The sequence below is a fragment of the Thermobia domestica genome, chromosome 12 (assembly GCF_964235325.1).
Source record: "Thermobia domestica chromosome 12, izTheDome1.hap1.1, whole genome shotgun sequence".
Lineage (NCBI taxonomy): Eukaryota > Metazoa > Arthropoda > Insecta > Zygentoma > Lepismatidae > Thermobia > Thermobia domestica.
Genome location: NC_137465.1, coordinates 31,641,189 through 31,668,294, shown reverse-complemented (window position 1 = coordinate 31,668,294; position 27,106 = coordinate 31,641,189). Strand labels below are relative to the sequence as shown.

Sequence of the window (27,106 nt, the reverse complement as noted above, 5' to 3'; positions counted from 1 at the left end):
TGATCCCTTATCTTTATACTCTTTTTCAATCTTTAGTCTCTTTATACGATTTGTCTTGTTCACCCAGAACATTTTCCTGGCTATCCCACCATGATACCCTGCAAATATTCCGCACTGTACTGGCTGATACTTTAACACCGCGTGTTTCCAGATCCGTTGCCAATTGCACAGCACTACTTTTTGGAACCTTTTTTCTTTCCCTAATAATGTAACGTTTAACTTGTTCACTCAACACTCTTGGTCTTCCAGTTCTTTTTTATTATTATTATTTTATTATTATTTTTTATGGTTTCGCACAGTGATAGAAACATTATACATCGCAATTATTGTTTGTACTGTTGAACGAGGCCTGTCTGCAAGGTTTGCCAGGGGCGGATCCAGGACGGACTTCTGGGGGGGCGGTCGGCGGTAATACTGCTACTTTTAAGAGCTCCAAACTTGTTATGGATGGGTTTATTTATATATAAAATAAGAGTTTCCTGTTGTGGGGGGGCGATCGCCCTGATCGCCCCCTCTGGATCCGCCCCTGACTCTATAATACCTTGAAACAGCTTCACACACCTCCCCAATCCCCAGACATGAACCCCATAGAACATCTATGATCTGTTCTGGAGACAAGAATCAGAAGGCACAGCTTGTCTACTAAAGAAGGCCTAAGAAAAGCTATTCAAGAAGAATGGGACATAATCAGTCCCGAAGCTACAGAACTACGAACTACTACAGGTGAAATCAATGCCACGAAGACTACAGACAATCATTAACGCACAGGGTAATCCCACAAAATATTAAATAACGTAATATACTTTATAAGCATTAATTCAAGCATAAGTGTACGGTGACTTTTTGTGTTTACAAAAAAGGAATTCTCTCTTTTCTTCTGAACAAAACAGTGATTGTGTTTGTTTGGCCTTTCTCTTGTATATAGAAATAAAATGTATGAATGTGTAGTCTTAATTCTGGTTATATATATATTTTCCACCTCCCGTTCTCATGCTAGCTGTTTTCAATATAAAGTATGCACGGTGTACGAACACTTTCTGCGCTCACTGTAGGTATGTTGACAATAAGCGAATGTTATTAGAATATTTGTTGAGATTTATTTTCCTTCACTGCCTTTCGCCTGGTTAAAAAGTAGTTTGCAGTGCTTTGGAGCAGCTGCAGGTGGGAACGCGATAATGTTTGAGACATACCGGCGACTTTTTTGTGTGTGAAACTAAGACCTTTCTCATAAAGTAGTAAATAACTGCAGTAGCAATTGTCTACGTAAATGATAAAGACATATCCAACTACAAGAAATTAATACAGTATATATAGCCTATTCATTATTGTGTTTCTCTTTTAACAGCTACTAGCTAAGGATGGCCAATTCCAGAATTTTTACTTTCCGGAATCCGGAAAGTAAAATCGGAAAAATTCCGGATCTCGGAAAAATTCCGATTTTTTCTAAATTCCGGATTTTTTCCGAATGTCGGAATTTTTCCGAAATCCGGAATTTTTCTGAATTCCGGATTTTTTCTGAATTCCGGATTTTTTCTGAATTCCGGAATTTTTCCGAAATCCGGAATTTTTCTGAATTCCGGAAAGTAAATTTTCCGATTCCGGAAAACAAAATTTCCGGAATCCGGATTCCGGAAAATTTTGGCCATACCTAGTAAAAGAGGATTGTTCGTGAAATAGTATATTTGCTCATGATTTTTAACTTTTTCATACGAAAAAAATTAAAATATTATTCAAGTTTTAAAATTTGCACTCTGCAAATATGTTGCCCTCTAGGCAATGGGACTAATGTGGACTAATGGGAAATGCTGCACTGTTAGCGGCGCTGAAAACTTACAATTCGATTCTAATATCGGTTGATTTCGATATCTTTATGTCGCTACGTAACCACCCTGGGTGCTAATGGGAGCTTAATTGGACTTGAATTGAAAGTAGAGCTATTCACCTAAGCGACCACGAAACTATGGATTCAATAATAATATCGACCCGTTTCTAGCATTTTTGATATGTATCTTGACAGTACTCTTTTTCCAGACTGTAAGAAATATAGTTAAAATTGCTCTAGATATATCAGAATTATGTTGAAACACACACATAAATCCACTTTTATATTCTGTATAAATAGAGAGAGAGTGAGCGAGCGAGCGAGCGAGCGAGAGAGGGCGACCCAAGGCATCACCACTTCCACATTGCAAAAGCATATATCAGGAATTGAATTGAAAATCTATGTAGACTTTCTGCTGTGGCATGCTTCATAAGGACAATTCCAGTCTGCTCACGTGACCTTTGGGGTTCATGAATTTTTTTGCGAGCGTTTCGACTTTGGATTCTCTGTTTATACCCTCTGTTTATGCATCGAATAACTTTTCAAGAACATAAATGACATTCTATATTATGAATGTTGAGAATTACTCTCTATATGACAAATAGCTGCAAATAAATACACTACATGATTTATTTATTGCTATTGAACGAGTTTCTTAACTTGTATTTACATCCTCATATATAATACCGACCTACTGTGAAAATTATCTCAGATGTTATATTTTAAACATAATAATTACTATGTTCTGCAATTATTATGTTATATATAAACAACTTATGTATTTTAATGTAATTATTTTATATAATTTTTCATGCATTGCGGAAAATATAATTTTAAAAAAAGTATTGACCCAGATGGGATTCGAACTCACAACCTTATGATTTGAAATCCGACAGCTTACCAATGAGCTAACACAAGGACTTCTAGAACTAAGCTTCTAGTGATGTATAACGGATCTCAAGATAGTTATGACATTCATATCCATGACAAACGCTGTTTCTGTTCTACTTATGAATTTTATTTTAGTACTCAGGCGATAATTATGTTCTATTTCTTAACTTTGAGCATTCTTTTACATATGGAAAGATTCTTTAACGTATTTAAATGTTCCATTACGTATAGAAAGCTAAATGACAAACAAGCATGTGCTCATATTAATAAAAGGTTTCGAAATATTGTATCATTAAGTATTTCAATCAATGTTGCTTTTTTAAACACTTGGTAACAAGTCTTATTATATTTAAAAGAAGAAAACACATCTGCAAACTTTTTCCCGATTGCAAAGGCTGGCTTGGAGGTTCGAACCTGGCTTACTTTTTCCCGAAGATACCCGAAGCTGGACTTAGAAAATTTTTGCCTCAAAACACCAATAAAGAATGCGCTCAACCTTTTTGAGACAAGGTGTACAAAAAGATACGCATGCGCAAACCAAACTATAATAAAATATAGTTTATTTATATCCTTATGTACTACCATGAGCAAAATAAATGACGCTTCTCTTTATTTTGAAGTTTTTTGAAAATATCTCCGTTTTCTTTATATGTTCGAAATTTCGGAAGGTTTCCCCAGCAGGACAGGTTAATAACAAACCCGTTTTTAATATTTGTGTTAGATATTAGCTTAAAATAAAGAAATTAGAAGCAAAAAACATTAAATCGACAGAAATCTCGAGAATTACCAACTCTGCTAAAGTGGGAAATTTTCAAGAACGCGAGGGAATTCTGCAGTTCAACACGAAGCAGCGACATCTATGTCATTGAGAGAAGCGTGGATTAGATCTACAAACGAAAATTTTAACGAAATATTTCTAGTATGTCTTATTATATGCATTATCAGCGAACTCCAAATATATGAATCTATGCTAAGTATTAACGTATAGATAGTGCAAATAGTGGAAATTACCTATGGAAAAAGACGAATTGTTAGCCCAATCGTAATGAAAAATCGTCTTTACTGTAGAACAGGTTCAGCTTACGTAAGAGAGCAAATAGCTCAGTTAGGTAAAGCAACGAGTTTGTATATCGAAGGTAGACGGTTCGAATCCCGTGGAAGTACTGTTGTCATTTTTATCACTAAGGTTATTTTATTTATTTTTTATTTGGGAAAGAATCAAATTGTAACATATGTGTAAAACTCATGACGATACCAAAAAAAAAAAAAAAAGAGAAAATATCGTCGCATTTGCATTAGTGTGTCTAATTTTTGTTTGCAAACAGATTCGTAATTATTTCCCCTGTGCTCACTGATGCATAACGAATGTTTTCCAGTAAATGTTAATTCTAATTTGGAGAATTTTATAGTTTCACAATGTTTCTCACTACATAGTCTTCTATCTACGTGTTTGGATATTTTGATAACAGATTTCCCTATCAAATGTTTAATTTTCTCTATAAATATTTGTCTTAAATTGAAATTGTTTTGAATTTACTACATAAGCAAAGTTGCCCGAAGGAGGGGAGCTCAAGTAATAGATATTCTACGTAAAAGCAACCTATTGTAGAATGATGATGCTTCTTACCTTCAGCACATAATCTTAACGTTAGAGAGTCAGAGAGAGAAAAATCCTGGTTTTTCCTCCTCTATGACCACCCATCTTAAACCTCTACATATCATTGTTCGTCTCACATAATTTCGGCTCTCCAAAGACATTCATATTTATTATTATTATTATTATTAATAATAATAATGAATATGCCACCCTTACATAATGTTGTAACTTTACACATCTTAGTTTAAAGTGCTTTCTTTAGTAATAATTTGAGCAACCACGTCACAAAATTTAAAATGTATGAGGGGGCACGACGTTTTATTTCCCCTCCTCTCTTTTCAGCACCCTCCAACAGAAGGTATATAATTTCTGAGAAGCAGGCAGACAAAATGAATAAGAAATATATTTAGAGCATCCTTTCCTCCTTCGTGAATGTAATATCACGTAGCATTTTTTATTCTACTGAAGACGACCCTAGGCCGTTATGGTTAGGTAACAAAAGAAATACCTAATATATTTATAGCGCCCCTTATCTGTAATATTACCTCTTCTTTATTTGTTCGAGGTTTCCTTACACAACCAAGGGTGACAAAAAGAATAGGAAAAGTGTCTAAAGATTACAAAAGACTTTATATTTTGTCAGAAACAAGGCAGTATATACACAACATTGCTTTCGTTAACAAGTGTTTCACCCTTGAGTCGCTTATAAAATTATGCAGAATAACTTTTGCCGATCATTGTTCTAGAGGGATTTGTCCAGGATGGTTTGGTGTCGAGCTAATAACGATAAGTATATTTATTTACATCACTGTTAAAGAAATAGCAAACTTTCTGAAAGGAACTTACTTAGGAAACAGATCTTCCTTCTACTTAGCCAGAGCCCACTCTGAAAAATTGCATCTGGCATTCTGAGTGAAAGTTCTATGGGACTATTAGAAAAATATATTCCCGTTTTCACGCTGATGGTAGAATTTCTTAAACAGTTATTGAATTACGTTCGAAGGGTAGGCGTAAATAGCACCCCCGCAACAATGTGGCGTGGGGACCGCACAAGCTGCAAGGCCAAAAAATATACAGAAAGTACGCAGGGGCGGAGCAGGCCAAATTTTCACACGGGCAAAGTGACTTTTTGGCGCCCTTCCCCTAGTAGTAGCCTATATTTTACATTTTATCATAGTGTTTTTAATAGTTTAAACCAGGAGCGTCATTTCAGATTTTGCTTTGGGGGGGGGAAGACCTCTTGATATAAGTAAAATTTCGCGTTTTTCACTGATTTACTACTATTCTAATGATAAAATCTATATACATCTCAAACTCACGGGGGGCAAATGCCCCTCCCTGCCCTCCCTAAATGACGCCTTTGTTTTAAACCCATTTTCAAAAAGAAATCCATTACCTAGGAAAAGTTCACAAAGAATATGGCCCGCTATAAACAATACCAACTCCACCCCCCCTGGTCTAGTGGCTAGCACGCCTGCCTTCTGTGGTACCGGGTCCAATTCCCGGTGGATTATTGTTGAACGATAAAAGTGGTTCGGATTCCACTATAATTAGTATCCACATCTCCCTTGCCCATTAAGGCATAACCGTGGAACGCTGAACTCAAGCAAACAAACAAACAATACTTAATTCCCGGCACTCTTTATTCTACATGCCATCTCTCAATTTTTCGATACAGCCCCCTTAGTACTATGAAACTCTCTTCTTCCATAGTGAAATGGAAAAAGATCATATAATTGCCACTACTTTACAAGAATATAAACCAAAAACGTCAGTAGAAAGCACATTATAAAATTTACTTTTTGAGGCTCGTTTTGGTGCCCCTCTTTCTCTGGCGCCCCGGGCAGTCGCCCGGCTCTTAGTCCGCCCTTGAAAGTACGGACGAATAACAAAGGACTGCGGAGGAGAGGTTAACCTTCATGTTATGCCACTGGTTTGACGTGTTTGAAATGTTCAGTAAGTGATCAGTTTGTGAAATAATTTCGACGGTTACTGATGTTTAAAGTTTAGCTAAGACAAAGCTACCTAATCAAATACATTTGATATCGCGATGTCACAATTTGATTTTTCCTCACATAAAAAAGATAAAAACAATAGTAATAAAAACCCTTACTCGTACTGGGCTCCTAACTAACAACCTAATTCTTACAGACTAGTTGCTCTGACCAACTGAGTTTCGATTTCTTACGCGAAAGAAGTCTGTTATATTAAGAGGCATGCTTTTCATTATCAAAACTGTTCGAAGTAATACGAACATGGCTTAAGAACAGGGACGAAACTGAATTACCACTCGATTGTCCTTGAGGGCAAATCACCAAAGCGTAGCTATAAACGTAAGTTCAGCATGCATTTCTCTGGAGTTGTGTTCAGTCTTCCTATCTGCCAGTCATGCTTGTTCGTAGGAGTAATATGTTACAAACCTAACCTTTCGATAGAGCACAATAACAGAGAATCAAAATTAATGAATTCTTGCCCTTGTGAACTTGGGAGGTGACATCCAGAAGTCCTAAAATGCAGAAGTCCTAAAAATATGGGCACTAGACCTAAATTTTAGGACTTCTGCACTTTAGGACTTCTGCATTTTAGGACTTCTGCCGTTTAGGACTTGTGCCTTTATCATTCACTTACTTTAGTTCTGAAATTCGCCACCAGCACACGAAATTGGGACGATGCAGCAACTAGTTGGCAATAATGTTACGAACGTATCTAATTCCAACAGTAACAGCTATATTTGTACTACTAAGATCGTTATTATCACCTCTGTTCTGCACTTATACACGAATTACATAATACAACCTATTTCATTCTAAGAATTAATTACATAATTGGTTAAGAAATTCGTTTCTTTCGAATGGAGATACGAGAATCCCAAGACAAATTCCTAAAACAAAAATAAATAAATAAATAAATAATAAAAAAATGTTTAAAAAGCATATTTTACCAGACTTCTGAAACCAAGCAAACATTCAGAATTGCAATATATACTGTGCGGAGCGTATTTTATTAAGAGTAGGACAAAAATCCACCAAAGTTTACTTAATTAGGACAAAAGCTCACTAGACATTTCACAAGTGAACATTAAATACCAACTGTATACATAAAGAACGCAGTAAATTTAAAATTGAACAAAGAACATTTATTATGCAATACACTGGGTGACATTAATAAGTCTTAAATGGCACAAGTCCTAAAAATATAGGCATTAGACCTAAATTTTAGGTCTTGTGCCATTTTTGCAGAAATTACTACATAGTCATTTAGGGGTGTAGCCTGCAAATTTTTCTAGGAGAGCATGATTTTTATATATTAAAATCAAATCAAAAGTTTATTTCCAGATTACGAAAGCTTCAATAAGACAATAAATTTATACATATTACACATGTACACAAATACATAATATTATTATATTTCCAGTTAGTTCCTTTTTGAAACCTGGACCTTGACAGAGCGTAAATTTAAAATCACAGCTTGTGGGAAATGTACGAATCAGGTAGTTATAAGAAATCGGAAACTGTTCATGGAAATCCATTTGTTTGACTGTATTTATCTTCTGTACTCTTATATAAAAGAGTAAAGATGAGTGATTTTTTGGGCATACTACTACAAGTAGAGTCGTTAAATTTTAATTATAAAATATAATTTTCTTATGAAAGCAGGGCATAAGAAAGAATTTTTGGAAATAAGTATCGTAAAACGGGTGGGGCAAGATTTTTTTAAAGGGTAGTGTATCTCGCAAGTTTCTGAAGCTAGTAAAATGAAACTTGGCATATAATCTTTCCTGTTAAAAAAACTGAAAATTGAACACATAAAAAGGAAAGAGCAAAGGGAGCACTTTTTTATGTTCGAATTCCCCATTACTTACTCAGAAAATATGTAAATAAATTAAGGAAGGATTTGTTTAAGCTAGATGCGTGAAACTCGGTATTTGAACTTTTAACTAAAAGTAATAAAATACTATATGTTTCAGTATCTTGAAAATTACACTTCTAAGGGGAAGGAGGGTCAATTTCTATAATATTAAAATATCCCATTGCTTATAAGATTTGGGCAGAAAACACTTTTCCTTTAGGCCTCGGTTATTCCAGTTAAGCAAATGAGAGTACAAAGTGGCTAATTAATTAGGTTCTTTTAATTATTTTAACATGTTGACGTAGTTTAATTCTTTTAAAACTGTATTCTTTCACATTCTATTATAAATATCCTTCATTTGCTGTAATTATTAAACACGTTTAGTAAACATAAAACAGACTAACCCCCGGTCCCGGCCAGGAATGTGTTTTTGGTGTTAAGGCATCATTTGCCGTCCGTAACATATCCTTTGATTTTAAAACCCGGATAATGTAATTTAAAAACTATTTATTCGCCTGATGCTAATCTTATTTGCTGTAACGTGTCTGCAGCATCTATACATATAACGTATTTCGCTAGCAGGAAAAATAGTTAAAGCAACATCTTTTAATTTTACTTTTTAGTTTTCTGATAAAAAATACCTCTTTATTATTTGTATACTTTTCGAAGAACTCAAAAAGAGAAACGATTTTCTTTACATATACACACATACACCGCATAAGTGCGTAAATTTGAGCAGCGACAAATATATTAAAGAATATAACATGTGAAACTTCCGTTCGTTATTCTTAAAGACTAGCAGATTACCCTTCAGATTACCCTAGCAGATTATTCTTCATACGGGGAGAATAGTTTCATTTTCGGTATAAGGAGCATCAACACTGTCACCAGTGAACTTAGGGACCCCAAAACTATGAGTTTGACACTAGTATCATTCATTTTCACTTACTATTACATGTCATCCTCTCCCTTTAGGAGTAATAATGGGGGCTGAATTTGGATTTAAACGGCATCGGAAATGTTACTGTTCATCAAAGCAACCCCAAAAACGATGTATTCGACTATAATATCGGTCACACACACACACACACACACACACACATATATATATATATATATATATATATACTATTTCATATATATACCCCTCTCCTCTGTCCCCAGGTCACGGCGCTTAATTTGGGTTTAAACGGCATTAGAAGTGTCACTGCTCATCTCAGCAATCCCAAAAACTATAGATTCAACACTAATATCAGTCATTTTTGATCATTTTTTTTATATATCACCCCCTTCCCCCTCCCTAAAGTTTCGGCGTTGAATTTGGATTTAAACTGCATCGGAAATGTTACTATTTATCTCAGTGGCCCTGAAAACTATGGAGTTGAGTTGAGTTGATTTTAGTTTAGCGTCCCTTTCAGCAGCGAGGCTATATGAGACGTGGACCTCTGATTAACGTGGAATCCGAACGACATGAGCTCCCGCCGGGAATCGAACCCGGGTCTCCCACGCCATAGGCGCGTACGCTAACCGCTTAGCCACGAGGGAGCTCCTGAAAACTATGGATTCACACTAATATCGATTATTTTCCAACATTTTAATATACCACCCCCCCCTCAATTTGCGGGGACAAATTAAAATTTTTTAAACAGCATCGAAAGTGTCACTGTTCACCTCAGCGACCTCGATAACTATGGATTCACACTAATATCGATTATTTTCCAACATTTTAATATACCACCCCCTCCCTCAATTTGCGGGGACAAATTAAAATTTTTTAAACAGCATCGAAAGTGTCACTGTTCACCTCAGCGACCTCGAAAACTATGGATTCACACTAATATCAATTATTTTGCATCATTTTTATATACCTCCCTCAATTTGCGGGAGTAAATTTGAATTTAAACGGCATCGAAAGTGTAACTGTTCACCTCAGCGACCCCAAAAACTATGGATTCGACACTTATAGCGGTCATTTTCGATCATTTTATACATCTTCCTCTCCTTCCTCCAAGTTGCAGTGCTGAATTAGAATTTAAGCTTCATCGGAGATGTCAGTGTTCATCTCAGCAACCCCGAAAACAATGGGTTCGACACTAAGATCGATAATTTTTAATATATATCTGCACTTCCTTCCTCCAAGTTGCACCTTCAAAGTGAAATGATAAAACCATCTCAGGCCCGAACCTCATCTATGTTGAAAGTTTTTGTCGAGATCAGTCTGGTGGTTCAAGTGTTGTTATGTTACAAATATAGTTACTTTCATTATATATATATATATATATATATATATATATATATATATATATATATATATATACATAGAGTTACATTCTTTCATTTCCAGTCTAGTTAGTTACATTCTAGTATACTTTCATTTATATATATGTTTATAAAAAACTCAGCTATTGCTTCTGCACTATTTCAATGGTTCGTACTTTATAAGACATCCCTTCCTCAACCATGGTTTCGGAATTGATTAAACGTAATGTTCTTGTATTAAATAAATGTATTTTAAATATATATTTCTCATTAATTTCAATTAAGTTGCTTTTCAAAGATCCTCTAAAATTTCAGTGAGGCAATATGGGCTATAAGCCATTAACTTCTATGGCCACCCTGCTACAAACTACAGACTTAAATATTCGATAAAGCATTTCAGTATTAAGTAGTTGCCACAATACCAATATGAACGTATTTAATTCCAACGGTAACAACTATGTTAGTAACACTAAAATTATTATTAATAATGATAACGAGTAAGAGTTTAGGATATTTCGGTGTAGGACGTTTCGGTGTAGGACGTTTCGGTGTACGGATGTTTCGGTGTACGGACGCTACGGTGTAAGGACACTTGCTGTAAAGGACGTTTCGGTGTATAGCCTAATATTTGATTGCATTAATCATATGCTTGTAATGAACAGGCATGAAGTGTCATAGTGTAGCCACTCTGGAATAGTGTAAACTGATTAACATTGTTATTGAGTCTCATTGTTATTGAGACAGGATGATAATACAACACCAATCCATTCGCAACAATAATTTCTATTCAGAGATGTCCATAGGCGAGTTTTATATAATAATAATCAAATTTACTGCAAAATATTCAGCATTATTTCTAAATTGAAATAAATATATTGTACAAAGTTCCTGAGACACAGTAATAATATATACAAAACTGAATAATACCTCAAAGGAATTTTTGGCGTGGGAGACCCGGGTTCGATTTCCGGTGAGAGCTCATGTGGTTCGGATTCCACGTTAATCAGTATGTGGACGTCTCATATAGCCTCACTTCTGAACGGGACGTTAAACTCAGAATCAACTCATCTCAACTCAAAGGAATTTTGTTGAAAAAAATATAATTACATAGAATCACTCAACTAAGAATCTAAAATTGTACACAATTCCTTTTAAGACTGTAATCACATCGTCAGATTTGTAATTTTCACAAACGTTGTTCAGTCTCTTCGTAACACCGGCGTATTTTTTCTTTGTTCTGACTTCATATCCGCCAATTAACTTATTTTTTCCATTTGAACAGCACTAACAAGGAGACTTATGGAAGTGTAATTTACTGATTTGAATGAAACTTTGCATACTTGTAGAATATCAAAAAATAATCGTCACTTTTTTTTAATTTTATTTTTGGCAATGTGCGGGTTTAAGGGTAGAAACCACTCTTTGAACGTTAGAGGTGGCCTCCAAGCATAAACAGAAAGCAATCATTAAAATAGAAGATTAAATGATACGACCAGCTTACTGTCAAGGAGGTTTTAGGACAGGTGATTCAGAACCTGACGTTGAAATTACAAAATTCAAATTGGCGGATCCAATATGATGATTACAATTACAAAGTCTTCTGGTTTGAAATGTTCTGCATTTAACCAAGAACAATTATAATTGGCAGGGGCTACTGAGAGAAGGTGCAGACTGATTTAAAACCCCTTTTTGTACTTATTTTAACAGGACGTTTGATTAAATCTATAGCCAAAAAGCTAGAAGCCAATGCCAATGCACTTGTCGCGAATGTGAAGTAACACATATTGGAAAATTAAATATTTATAACTCTGATCAATAGGTTTAATTTTTAAATGCACGTACTCTAGTGTTTACAGGGACACAAACAGTAGAAAGGGTGGTACAGTCAGTAAATTCTATGACTCGTAGCTACATCATACAGCCTTCAATTTCTGCAAATAGTGTTTTGTTATCACCACTTTTAATTGTTTTGTAGGAAAACAATGGAACATTTGGTCTTATAGTCCAACACAACCTCTTTAAATTTGAAGATATCCTTGTAAAAGCATCAAATCCGGAAAAATTAACATCAAGTCTTGTGAGATCATGGTTCCAAGAGATTTTTCTTCAAGCGTCTAATGCAAAGTCCATTTTGTTATTAGTTTCGTGGAGTGGTCACAATTCAACTTTGTCCTATTTTAAGAACAAAAGAGTAACTCATAATAGAAACAATTTCTGCAGGAACAACTGGTGGGATTCAGCCTCTTGTTGTGTTCTTTAGGCCGTTAAAAATTTTCTTGAGACATTTTTCTGACACTGTCCTTCTCTACAACTATAACATGAATTTACATCTCCGTAATAATCTAATTAAGATCTCATCACTGATTCATAATCAGTTTTCTTTTCCTAGATTTGCTAATCTTATTGGATATGCATGATATAAAAGCGGTTATTGGAAGAAAAACCATCTGTGTTTGAAAATTTTCTTTCAAAGATTGTGCAGCATTTTGCGATTTGTGCACAGTTATTGCCGTAATAAGGTGTGTGTGGTGTACACAATGTTTATGCATCGCACACTTTTTTACTATATATCATTACCGTAAAACGTTTTCCCAATCAATTAATAATTATAACATTTGAGGATATAAGAAGTTCTGACATAGAGTTAAGCGAGGGGACTCATTATAAATAAGTAACCCTTGCCAATTACAGAAACATTTAATTTTTATTTTATTTATTAATTTATATATTCTACTTCGTGAATTTATTTCTCCCTAACGAATAATTTTCATTTTGAAGAGTGGACGTTTCGGTGTAAACATTAGAACTTTTACACCGAACCAGCCTCACACCTAAACGTCCTTACACCGAGCAATCCGTACACCGAAACGCCCTGCACCAAAACGTCCTACACCGAAACAGCCGTATCCCAGGAGTAGTTAATTACGAATATGACAATTATTTGCTACAGAAAGACTTCTGTACAAGAAATATATGTGTAAAAATAATTTACTTCAAAACAACACAAGGAAAGCAAAATTTATGACGTACATAACTAAAACACAATATTATGTTACTAATATGAAGTCAATTGTGTGGAAATAGAGAAAAACAGACATTATGAAAGATCTGGGAATCACATTTGGTAGAAAGTTAAAATTTTGTCAACATAGAAATATATCATGGAAAGAGTAAGAAAGGACAATAGGCTTCATTTATTTATTTATTTATTTATTATTTCAGAACGATAGAATATGTATTTATACAAATAACTTGCAAGAACTAAGGCTCTGTAATATGAAACAGTATATCTAAAACTTGACTAACAGATTGACAGTATTCTTCTTACGGACGCGATGGTAGCGCCACAAGAGATTTTTAGGACTTCTGCACTTTAGGATTTCTGCCTCGGTATGATTTTTAGGACTTCTGCCTTTTAGGACTTCTGCATTTTAGGACTTCTGCACTTTAGGACTTCTGCCATTTAGGACTTGTGCCGCGAAATATTTTTTAGGACTTGTGCATTTTAGGTCTAATGCCGTTTAGGACTTCTGCATTTTAGGACTTCTGCCATTTAGGACTTCTGCCGCGTCCCCAACTTGGGATACCACCATGTGCAATAAAACTGTCGCGTCTTCTGAAGTGATATTTTATCGAAAATAACTCGTTTTCCTTTATATATCCGAAGTTTTTGAGGGTTTCAAAATGAGGAAACGTTACTGACAAACAAGGACGCATTTAGGGGTGGGTCCAGGTGGTCCGGACTCCCCTCTGAAATCCCAACTTCTCTGTCAATTTAGCCTAAATTTAAGGATTATCTTTTAAATTTTATTATAATTTATCCTAATATTGAAGTCGGACTTCTCCCGAAATAAATTACTGCATACGTGCCTGCTGACAATTTTCAATATATTCCTTAAATAAGTAAAATAACTAAATTAGGAGCAAAAAGCTTCAACACGGGCTAACTTTTGTCCACTGCCAATATTGTTAGAAGGGATATTAATAGCAAAAACTGCTAGGCAATGCTGAACCTTGGAACTTCACTCCGAACAGCAAGCTTATTATTGAGAACTACATATGAAACATTTTATCAAAACTTATCTAGCTTTTACCTGGCATGAAATTATTATATACACCAAAATTCACTCTCCTAAAATGTGTATCTAAACATTGCTCTACGTATCTACGAAGCAATGAAAATTATTTATCGAAATATGTGAGCAGGGAATTCTAACAGCCAGCCATTTTATTTAAATCGTAGTAAACCCTGTAACCGGGCGTTAACGTGAAGACAAAGCTTGGTCCATTGGTAAAGTGTTGGAAGAATATAAAAATGTTCGTAGGTTCGAATCTATCCACTCACCATAACATTTTGTTCTTATGTGTAACGATGAAATAAGAAAGAAAAAATGTATAACCGTTAAGACAAAACTTCAACCAAGTCTGAAGAGAACAATACTAAAATAGTAATACAATGACGTCAACCAAAAATTATTTCATGTAGCGTTTGGACGAAATTACAGCTGTTAACAATTGCAGAAATAAAAACAGGCTGTAATGCAGTCTAGACTTCTGAATGCATTTACTTCCTGAAAACTTCCGTCTCGTCATTGGTATGCCGTTAATCATTGTAAAACCTTTCAATTGGAAGTGAAATGACACAAACTAAAACAGTTTTAAATCAATAAATGTCTATGTGTAAAAGTAGGTGTCTTTTATCTGTAGTTCTGAGTTCCTTTTACTTTGAAGTGACAAATGAGAGAAGAAAGTATGGTGTTCGAAAAAAAAATCAAATTTGAGATTTCAACGAATTTACACGTATTATAGCCCCTAACACCGAAAAAGTTATTTTTCGATACATGTCCATCAGTTCGTCCGTCCGTTCGCTACACTTTTCTGTGCACTCGCCTAGAAGCCATACCCGAAGCCATACCTCGCCTAGAAGCCATACTTGAACATACCGTAAATTAGTTGAAAAATTTACGGTATGTTCAACTTATCTGCACCAAATTTTAGTTTAAAATTTTCATAGTATTTCCTATAGTTTTTTTTTATTTCCCTCCTACTCCCAAAACAAGGGTAGTTTCCTGTACGATGAAAATAAAAAAAAAAGATATTTTCTCATAATTGGCTCTAACGATTTTGTTTTCTTTCTTTTTTTATAAATCAATATTTAATTAGCAACCCTATTTTGTGGTATAAGGCATTTATCTGAGAAAAATCTACAAGTGGTAGTTTATACTAAGGGGGTGAGTTTTTTCTCAGTGATTTTCTCAAAATGGACTCAAATGTTTTCGTTCATATTTCATAAATAAAGATTTCATTAATAACTTATCAATATGGCATAACTCGTTTGTCCTAAAAAATGCGAGGGGTAGTTTATTCTTGGTGGAGTGTTGTCTGGGCGATTTTCTCAAAAACGACTCAAAAGAGTTTATTCATATTTCAAAAATAAATATTTCGTTAATAACCGAACAATATGGCAAAACTCGTTTGTCCTGAAAAAATATGCGAGGGGTAGTTTACTCTTGGGGGTGTTTTTCCTCCACGGTTTTCTCAAAAATGAGTCAAGCAATTTTGTTCGTACTCAGAAATAAATATTTCATTAAAAACCTAGTAATATGGAATAACTCGCTTACCCTGAAAGAATCCTCAAGAGATAGTTTATTCGGGGAGTTATTTTTCCCTCACGATTTTCTCAAAAATTACTCGGACAATTTTATTGATAATTCATAAATAAGTATTTCATTAATAACCCTATATTTTAGTATAAGTCATTTCTATGAAAAACAATTACAACGGATAGTTTATTTTTGGGGTCAAGGTTTTTTTCCCGACAATTTTCTCGAACGACAGGCGATTTTGTTCAAATTTCGCAAATAAATATTTCATTAATAACCAAAAGTATATCTTAACTCATTGTTCGAAACAATTCACAAGAGGTAGGTTACTCCTGACGTGTTCTTTTTGAACGACTTTCCCAAAGTGACTCATTTAATTTTTTTCATATTTCATAAACAATGATTGCATTAATTGGTCTATTATATGTCTAATGAAAATGTGCTCAAAGTGTGAGTTAGTTTTGTAGTATGGATTTTCTTCAATCGAAGTTTTTTATTCGATAATCTGACATTCGATGTATTTGAATAATACGATAATTTTATTCGTATTATCCAAATACACACTTCAGTAACAACTGCGGCCTAACACAGTTAAGAAATTGAATTGAAAAAGTTTAGTGCGGTGGCCCTGTAATTGAATATTTTTTGAGAAACTCCCTAGCTTTTTGTAGTAAACTCAGGCTTTTCTTTTTCGAGCGACAAAAGAGAGAAGAAAATATAGTGATTGTGAAAATAATATCAAATTCAGATTTCAACGGATTTACATGTTTCATGGCGTCTACATACCGAAAATGTGACTTTTCGACACCCGTCCTTCCGGTCCGTCCGTTCGGCACACTTTTATATGCACTCGCCTAGAGGCCATACCGTTCAACTTATCTACACCAAATTTTAAACTTAGGGTTTACTTAGTATTCTTACAGGAGCTTTTCCATTTTTTCCTACCACCTAGAATAAGTGTGGTTTACAAACAGCCGAAAATCGAAAAACGCTATTTTCTCAAAAATGGTTTTAACAATTTTGTTTATTTTTCATTAATCAATATTTAATTAACAACCCTATATTGCAGTATCAGATATTTCTCTTAGAAAAATTTACGAGGGGTAGTTTATTCTTGGAGGTGACTTTTTCTCGACGATTTTCTCAGAAAAGACCCTGGCGAATTTTGTACACACTTCATAAATAAATATTTGACCTTACAACATGGTATAAGTCAATTGACCTGAAAAATATATGAGTAGTAGTTTATTCTTGGACTTGAATTTATTCCCAGTGAGTTTCTCAAACACGACCAGTTGGCAACCCTGTATCTCGACAACGAAGCTGAATTCGAAAACTGCAAGAGGACCATTTGTCTCCTTTTGATGTCACGAATCACCTCCCGAAGTTTGTGGACATCTTTCAGGTTCACCCTTAATGAAGCTTCTTTTCGAAAAGTTAACTATTAACTTTAGGCATTGTTTATCTTTTTTTAAATCACAAATGTCGTTATTAATTTTAAGGCAGAGAACTACTTCTGAGAGAATAGATCTTGAAAAATAATTTTAAAACTTAGACTTTTGTTTTCGAGACATTCCAGACAAGACGAGACATTTTACAAGCTATCTCGTGTCCAAAACATTTGCCTCGTATTATCTTGGATGTCACAAAACGCGTCTTGTCTCTTTCTCGAGACATGTCTTATCTCGTGCGCATTCGTTAACACTTGGGAAGGATTATCTTTCTACTCAAAGCATTGTTTTTATAATGGTTGCATATTTATGATAATTGCTGTCCACATAAATTACAGTCCTTTCAGTTGAATTAATTTTTATTATTATTATTATTGAAATTGCAATATCTAGTTTAACGTTGGACGATTATGCACCTACGCTAAGGGAGAATGATGATGAATGAAATAGTGAAATGAAGAAAGTGGGAGGAAAATGGAAAATCTCAAGAAAACACATACCCAAGCACACGGTATTTGTCCACCTCAAATTTCACTTGGCACGAAGTGGAATCGAGCCACGGACCCCCTGCACCAAAGGTCCCTGCAATGCTTTATTATTATTATTATTATTAATAATAATAATAATAATAATAATAATAATAATAATAATTGAAGCGAGCTTAACGAGTTTCAACCGTACGACTCAACCAACGTTTGGGTGCCTGTTCGTTCGTCTGCTCCTCTCATAAAAGACATTTCATTTTAATGAAACTAGTAAGTGCCTTCTTTTAGCTCTGCGAAGTAACTATTGCTTGGAATATGAATCTGCAAAACATAAGAGGTAAAATTAACCAAATGGTGCAAGTTTCCACTTATATATACAAAACAATTTTGCAATATCAACTACGTGAATCTTGTCCCATAAAGAAGCCGAAACCCCTACACCGAAGAGCCCTCCGAGATTTGATCATTGTCCACACGGACTGAAATTGTCATTTGAAGCCAAGACTTTAATATGAAGCCAATAATTTCTTTAAAATAGACGGAAAATTCGGAAGTTATAAGCATTTTCATATTTTTGCCTTTTCCCATAAGGGAGCCGTAGCCCCCTATACTGAAGACCCCCCCGGAGATTTGATCATTGTCCACTCGGACTGAGTTTGTCATTTGGAACCAACACTTTAATACGAAGCAAAATATTTCTTTAAAATAGACGAAAAATTCGAAAGTTATAAACATGTTAATAATTTTGCCTTTTCTCATAAGGGGGCCGTATTAGCCTACACTGAAGAGCCCCACGAGATTTGATCATTGACCACTTGGACTGAAATTCTCATTTGAAACCAAAACTTTAATATGAATCCAAAAATTAAACTTTTACATCAATTTAAACTGACTGGGTTCCAGTTCCCCCCACTATTGTTTAGTTTAGTTAACTGGTAATTTGTGACAGCTTCACATCATCAAAAGAATGTTTCACTTCCCCTCCCCTCCCCCAGGAGTTCGTGCTGGATCCACCACTGGAATCAATAGACACTCTTCCTATTCTTTTTGTCACCCTTGATTGTGTAGGAGCTCCCTCGTACAAATAAAGAAGCGGTAATATTACAATCAAGGGGCGCTATATATTAGGTATTTTTTTAGTTACCTACCCCTAACCGCACAGTTACCTACCCCTAACCGCACAGGGCCATCTTTCGTAGAATAAAAATTATTACGTGATATTCCAATCATGAAAGGGGAGAGGATGCTGTAAATATATTTCTTATTCATTTTGTCTGTCCTGCTTATCAAAAATTACTTTCTGTTGGAAGGCTACTGAAATGAGAGGGGCAAAATAAAAAGTCGTACCCCCTCCTACATGGTTGCTCAAATAAGTACTAAGGAAAGCATTTTAAACTAAGATATTTAAGATTTAAACTAGGAAACTAAGATATCCTACATTATGTAAGGATGGCATATTCAGGATTATTATTATTATTATTATTATTATTATTATTATTATTATTATTATTATTATTATTATTATGATTATTATTATTATTATTATTATTATTATTTGAATGTTTTTGGAGCACCGAAATTTTGTGAGACGAACAATGATATGTAGAGGTTTAAGATGGGTGGTCATAGAGGAGGAAAAACCAGGATTTTTCTCTCTCTGACTCTCTAACGTAAAGATTATGTGCTGAAGGTAAGAAGCATCATCATTCTACAATAGGTTGCTTTTACGTAGAATATCAATTACTTGAGTTCTCCTCCTTCGGTCTACTTACCTTATGCAGTAAATTCAAAACAATTTCAATTCAATACAAATACATTGTAAAACTTTTCCGTAATTAAACATCTAGGAAAAATTAAACATTTAATAGGGAAATCTGTTATCAAAATATCCAAACACGTAGATAGAAGACTATCTAGTGAGAAATATTGTGAAACTTTATAAAATTCTCCAAATTAGAATTAACATTTACTGGGAAACATTCGTTATGCGCCAGCGAGCATATGGTGAGCAGTGAGCATAGGGGAAATAATTACGAAACTGTTTGCAAACAAAATTAGGGACGCTAATGCAAGTGCGACAACAGCATTTTTTTCTTTTTTTGGTATCGTCATGAGTTTTACACATATGTTACAATTTGATTCTTTCCCAAATAAAAAAATAAAAAAAATAACCGTAGTGTAGTGATAAAAATGATAACGGCACTTCCACGGGATCGAACCCGCTACCTTCAGCATACAGACTCGTTGCTTTAACTAACTGAGCTATTTGTTTTTTTACGTGAACTGAGCCTGTTCCGGTAAAGACGATATTTCATTACGATCGTCCTAACAATTCGTCCTTTTCCATAGATAATTTCCACTATTTGCTCTATCTTTATGTTAATACTTAGCATATATTCATATATTTGGAGTTTGCTGATAATGCATATAATAAGACATACTAGAAATATTCGTTAAAAGTTTAGTTTGTAGATTTAATCCACATTTCTCTCAATGACATAGATGTCGCTGCTTCGTGTTGAAATGCAGAATTCCCTCGTGTTCTTGAAAATTTCCCACTTTAGCAGAGTTGGTAATTCTCGAGATTTCTGTCGATTTAATGTTTTTTGCTTCTAATTTCTTTATTTTAAGCTAATATCTAACACAAATATTAAAAACGGGTTTGTTATTAACCTGTCCTGCTGGGGAAACCTTCCGAAATTTCGAACATATAAAGAAAACGGAGATATTTTCAAAAAACTTCAAAATAAAGAGACGCGTCATTTATTTTGCTCATGGTATTTGGTCTAGGAATTAATTCGTGCGGGTTGACAAGAGATGGCGCAACGAACAGAGCGTCCCACAGTTCCGTGTATCCACACATGTGTTGCAAACCCCTGTCATCGCGTATCGTTCGTAGTATAGGGCAGTGGATTAAAGCGTCAACAACACCAGTTTGTAGTTAAGTGAACATGGCGCAATTTGTGCCTGATAAAGTGTTTTTGCGGGGTGTCCTGCTGCATTACTTTAACATGCAGAAAAGTGCGACTGAAAGTCATCGTATTTTGGTGGAAGTGTATGGTGACCATGCTCTAGCTGAGCGAACGTGTCAGAAGTGGTTTGCACGGTTTAGAAGTGGTGATTTCGGCTTGGCAGACCAAGAGCGAGCTGGATAGCCAAAAAAAAATTCAAGACGAAGAATTGACAGCATTGCTCGAGCAAGATTCGTGTCAAACGCAGGAACAACTTGCAGCAGCATTAGGCGTTGATCAAACAACAGTCTCCAAACGCTTGAAAGCCATGGGAATGATTCAAAAGATGTCACATTGGGTTCCACATGAATTGAAAGACAGAGACGTTGAAAGACGAAAAACCATTTGCGAATTGCTGCTTTAACGACAGAGCAGAAAGGGGTTTCTGCATCGAATTATTACGGGTGATGAGAAGTGGATCCATTACGAGAACCCTAAACGAAAAAAGGCCTGGGTGAAACCAGGTGAACCAGGTCCATCACAACCAAAACGAGATATTCACTGTGCAAAGGTTATGCTGTGCATATGGTGGGATATGAAAGGTGTGGTGTACTATGAGCTGCTGCAACCGGGTGAAACTATGAATGGAAAACGTTATCGACGACAATTAATGCGTTTGAAGCAAGCTCTGGCCAGAACACGACCAGAATGGGAGAACAGACATGATAAACTTATTGTTCAACATGATAACGCTCGCCCACATGTCGCAAACCGGTCAAAACCTATTTAGAAAATGTCGGATGGGAAGTTTTACCCCACCCGCCGTATTCACCAGACGTTGCTCCTTCGGACTACTACTTGTTCGATTGCATGAACAACGATTTGATTTGACAGCGGTTTACTTCTTCAGAAGATATCGAAACATGGGTCTCTGACTGGATCGCTTCCAAGGATGAGGACTTCTTTCGCCACGGAATCCGTACATTGCCTGACAGATGGGCGAAAGTGGTGGCTAGCGATGGACAATATTTTTCTTAAGGTATTTATGTATTTTGTGTTTGTACTACAGCTTCAATGTGTGCGTACCAACCGCACGAATTAATTCCTAGACCAAATAGTACATACCACAACAAGAATTATAACTCTACCTGTCTCCATAGCCGAATGGTGAGCCTCCGAAGTTGACCATTTTCCATGTCTTCTACAATTCATAAATTGCACTCCCCATCTTTGACGGCCCATTACTTGGCGGGAAAATTTTTTTCGACAAAACAAAAAAATATGGGTCTCTTAAAAACATGTCTAGTTGCTATAAAAAAAAGTTTCAACAATATCTGAGATAAATTCTAAATTTTGTAACCTCAAACATGATTCATTCAATTTTAATATAATTTTGGTTTTCAGAAATCCCAAGTGAAGAATATGAGAAATGGTTTGAGAATACGGTAAAGGTTTTTAAGAGTTTACCAGATGACTACAAAGCGACCACTGTTTGTCGTCTTATCGAAGCAACTAACTGTAGTGAACGTTACGTTGTGTTGCAGAAACTATATGCCGAAATGCATAAGGATATTTTAGTGAAGTTACCTCCTGAATTACAAGAAAAAATTTGTGATTATGTCGACATTAAATCCTTGATAAGAGCCTGTTGTGTCAGTACAGAATGGAAAAGGTTAGTAGTACTAGCGCTGCATCGTATTGTTATAGTTTATTATGTTATGTTTTGTTTATTTCATTTCTTTTTTAAGATCGCTAAAAGACCTAATCACTGCGAAATTAAAATACCGCTAATTTTACAGTAATTATACGATATCTTCAAATAGATAAAATATAATCGAAATGTAGAACAAGAGCGCGCTAGACAACATTATTTTGCACGAGGTACCGTTGTTACGAGTCACCTAGTATCTTTCCGTTTGCAGCCATTTATAAACGTGAAGATAAATGCCGATTTTCTAAATTGCTGCAAATCGAAAGCAGATAAGTGGGTCGTGATAACGGTATCTCATGTAAAATAATATTGTCTAGCGAGCTCTTGTTCCACTTTTCGATTATCTTTTATCTATTTGAAAATATCACATAATTACTGTAAAATTATCGGTATTTTAATTTCGCCGTGATGGGACCTCTTAATTCATAAGACAGTTTTGTATGTAAATTCATTGGAACAAGGGGAACATATGTAAAGTTTCTGGTGCATGTAGTGTGATCAGTACAAGTATGATAATTTAAAGAATTGTATTAAATGCATTCTATTAGATATGTTATCCTTTTCGTATTTATTCTATTGTAAGCTGACCTTTTCTAAAACTTTTTCTTAATTAAAAAAAAATCGTTTATCGTTAACAAGACCGTAAAGGAAGCGACACCTGTTATCGACGCAATTGAAAAAAGTTCCGAAAAACAATGTTAGAAGCTCTACAAGTAAGCTTTCTCTTCTCGCGTAGACTCATTGCTGGTCAGTATGCTTTCTTCTAATTATTGTGGATTTGTAGACTCAAAAGCAATCGTCGGTCGTGTATTTAAAATGTGTTTGATGTCTCGAATGCTCTTGACGGCACAGAAGATAAGCTCTATATGAAGGCAGTAACGAAGAAATAAATGACGATGAATCTGAATCATTTGATGGGGATAACTGATATAATAGTTAAATGGCAGAAAATATATTCCTTATGCTTTATGTCCGTCATTAATATCCTCGTATATTTATATACAGTACACTCGTATACTGTTTTTTGTTTGTTTCTGCGGGTTGGCTTATGATCGAACAAATATGGTAATCATGATTTCAGACAAAATCTGCTTATAAGACTTAGGCAGTTTCGTTAGTTGTATTCTGTTAAAATAAAGGTCACGAAAACATGTTGGTCAGTCATGTGCTGTGCTCTTTCAAACTTCGCGCAACCACAAAGTGTGAATCTTTTGACATAGGCTAAAAGACTGGATACAGATCTCATTTCTTGGTGGAACATTCTGGGAATTTTTTCACTTAGTTTTATTTCCGAATCTGTTAAGGAGATTTCGTATAGACTGTGAATAAAGAAACATAAATTATCAATCATCCTTTTTAACCAAAAACGAGACTCTGTACTTCGTTTCATAATACGGGAATGATTATAGACTTAGATTGTATTTATAAGTGAAGTGGTTTTGTATATATTTGCTGTTAAAATCCGATTTATTCCATATCTTTCTCCATTCTCGAATTGTAGGGGAAAATATTCGAAATAAAATTTGACGAACAAGATTGTCTGTGTTGGACTTGAAAGACGGATTCAAGTCTTGCATCGCGGACTTCTTGTTGCTACAGTCTTTGATTTAGAGAACCACAAGTTGGTATACAGTATATTAAAAGAGCTTTATGACTGGAGTCCTCATGGTTACACGGCTGAGTTTTCAGCTAATTTATCGAAGAACATTACTTTAAAGTAGGTGGATTCTAAAGTATCAGAGCGATTTCTGGAAGAAAAGTATATCCCTCAAGCAGTGCTAGTGTCACAATATTCGCTGTCGTCGTCAACAGAGTTTGTTTAAGATCCAGTCTCTTTTTTATGATCTGCTCGATGTTGACGATTTTGTTTATTATTTTCCCTCCCTGTTGACCTAATGGCTAGCATGCCTGCCTTTGGTACACGTGGTCCAAGGTTCAATTCCCAGCGTTGGAAGCATTGCTGTGTTCCGAATTCCACCTTAAATTGTAGGTCCACATCTCATAGCCTCGGTGCTAAAAAAGGACACTTAACTTTGGCAAACAATTTGATCTTAGTGGCCTTGGTCTCTTGTTTGTTGATACACTTAGATTTCTGGGTTTGATTTTTGTTCACTGCTTAACGTGGGCACTGTACATTGGTAACTTTACGTCTTCTTTTCTCCGATGAATGCATTTGCTTCGTGTACTTTTTCGTCGCTGATCGTAGTGTTCTGTTACTATTATACCATAATCTAATTCGACCCAAGTTATACTAAGGTCATATTGCTTATTTATCTGCTCGTTCTTCTCTGCTGAACCAACTTGACACAGCTCAACACCTGAATATTTGACTAACGACTGGTACATTCTGAGCTAGTCCTGTTGCTAGTCTTTATGTTGAATCAAACGAACCACTTATCGTCCTGACAGTTTTGTTCGGAATTATGCAGCTCATATGCGTTTGTATTGACCACTCTTGTAACATTCCTCCGATTAAGATCCAATTTACGACTGATACGCAGCGCGTCCTCGAACTACATTTCCATCGTACATTGTGTTTACGAGAGTCTTATCATGAAAAAGTTCCTGTGGACGTCTCTTTCCTACACGTTGTACCACTATGGCTGTTATCTTCGCCAAGATTCGACTTTTCGAATGTCTTCACAGACCAAACATCATACAGACATGTACGAATGCCAGCAAGTATTCGGAGCGTTGCTAGAAGAGTACATCTATGTGTTTTATACTGACGGTTCCAAAGATCAAAATTCTGTTCACTAACGAGTACAACTTAGAATTTAGTGTGCATCACTTGTGTTCAATGGACTATGCGCCTTATTATGTACTTATCTACTCTGACTGGCGAAGTGTTATTAGATGCCTGCATAATGTTTTTGGTGAACATTTCATCTTCCAAGAGATTCTTATGTTACTAGGTACAGCAACAGGAATGTGTCGTCATTGGCTGCTGGGTGCCGGGATATGGCTGCATTCGGGTAAACAAGCATACCGACGTAGGAGCCAAACACGCTCCGTTGGTAAGTGTTGTACTAGAAAATTTTCTCTTGTGTTTTGATCTCCGTAGCTATGCGTTCTTAATGGCAAGCAGATTGTAACCAACGAAAATAAACTCCATTTTGGGAAATCATTTTGGCCAACTGACACACGTCATCACATACTAATCGCGGAGATTAAGTGAATCTGACGCGCTTTCGTATCGGGCACACATTCCTACATATTTAGTGCATGTCGTAACCGTTCGTTTTGTGAAGATTTCATTGTTCCACTGAGTATTCGGCACATTCTTGTAGAATTCTCGGAATACCAAGACCTAAGAACGTTGAAGACTGTCTAATAATCTTAGTCTTGTTTAGCTTGTAGCGATTACGCTACTTTCAGTGACCGTATTATTGTTTCTTTCATTTGTTTCATTGAAATGCGAGGCGTGGCAGGGGAATTTGGTGATTTTTCATTGCAGAAACGTGCAACAGTGAGTACAAGTTGAACAATGTAACGATAGTTACCACTCAAGGCATTTTATTCAACATGGAACAGTGGTCTGGACAACACACTGCTTTTGTCATAGAGACATTTTTCAAAAACAAAATGTCCGATTGGTATATACTGTACTTTTCGGCGACACCTTCAGATTCACCGCAATCTTGCATCTTTCCAGATGGAATGCCAGTTTGCTGTGAGTCAACAACTTTCATTCATTGAGATTTGCCCTCAGATCACTACCAAATGGATAGCGTACGATTCGGACTTACTCCTGAAAACATATCAGCAGTCTGTTACGCGAAGTCCTCTGGGATCCACGAAGAAAAATACTATGGACTTGCAGTTGAAAGATAGCTCCTTTCGTCAAATATTGCAATAGGAATTTGACTTCCATCCTTATAAATGTGTTGCCTTGTAAATGTTAAGTGTTGGTCAGAGGAAACCTTAGATGTTTAGTAACAGTTGTGACAGATGATATCTTAAGTCATTTTCTTGTGGCAGTTTTCTTTCTGCATGGTGATGTCAATACACAAAACGCTGATGTTGAGCAGAAGAAAATCTTCGCCAGCTGTATGAAAGGTCTAAAGGTTATTGTGTAGTGTAGCGTAGTGTTATTATTGGTCCTTATTTTCTTGAAACCCCTTCCGTAGCGCGTGTACCATTTTGTCGCACGAGATCGCAGTTACGATTCCTGATGGGAGAGCACAAAAAATTTAATTTCATAGACACTCACTTTCATTATTCATCCGTATCCGTTAGCCTAAAGGGGATATCTGTGGGACGTTAAACTAAAAAAAAAAAAAAAAAAAAAAAAAAGGAAAGAAAATAATTTCATTTCGTTTCTTGAAAACGATCAATGTAACCACTAACACTATATTACACTAAGCACTAACCACGCTTGTCGAACCTGAGTTGCGTCTACTTGATTATGATCCTCAAACAATCTATTGTCTTCAAGATGAGGCTACGATCAATCCATGACCCTACTTCGTAACATGTTCCTGAAC

General features: G+C 35.5%; 1 protein-coding gene across 2 annotated transcripts in view; it reads left to right on the top strand.

Moving 5' to 3' along the window:
- Positions 1-27,106, top strand: part of LOC145666397 (uncharacterized) — a 79,811-nt gene that overhangs the window by 26,309 nt on the left and 26,396 nt on the right. For both annotated transcript variants that reach the window (XM_081733600.1, XM_081733599.1), the window contains exon 2: positions 22,313-22,580. In XM_081733600.1, coding sequence (XP_081589726.1) covers positions 22,313-22,580 — 268 coding nt within the window. The remainder of the gene's footprint in view (positions 1-22,312; positions 22,581-27,106) is intronic.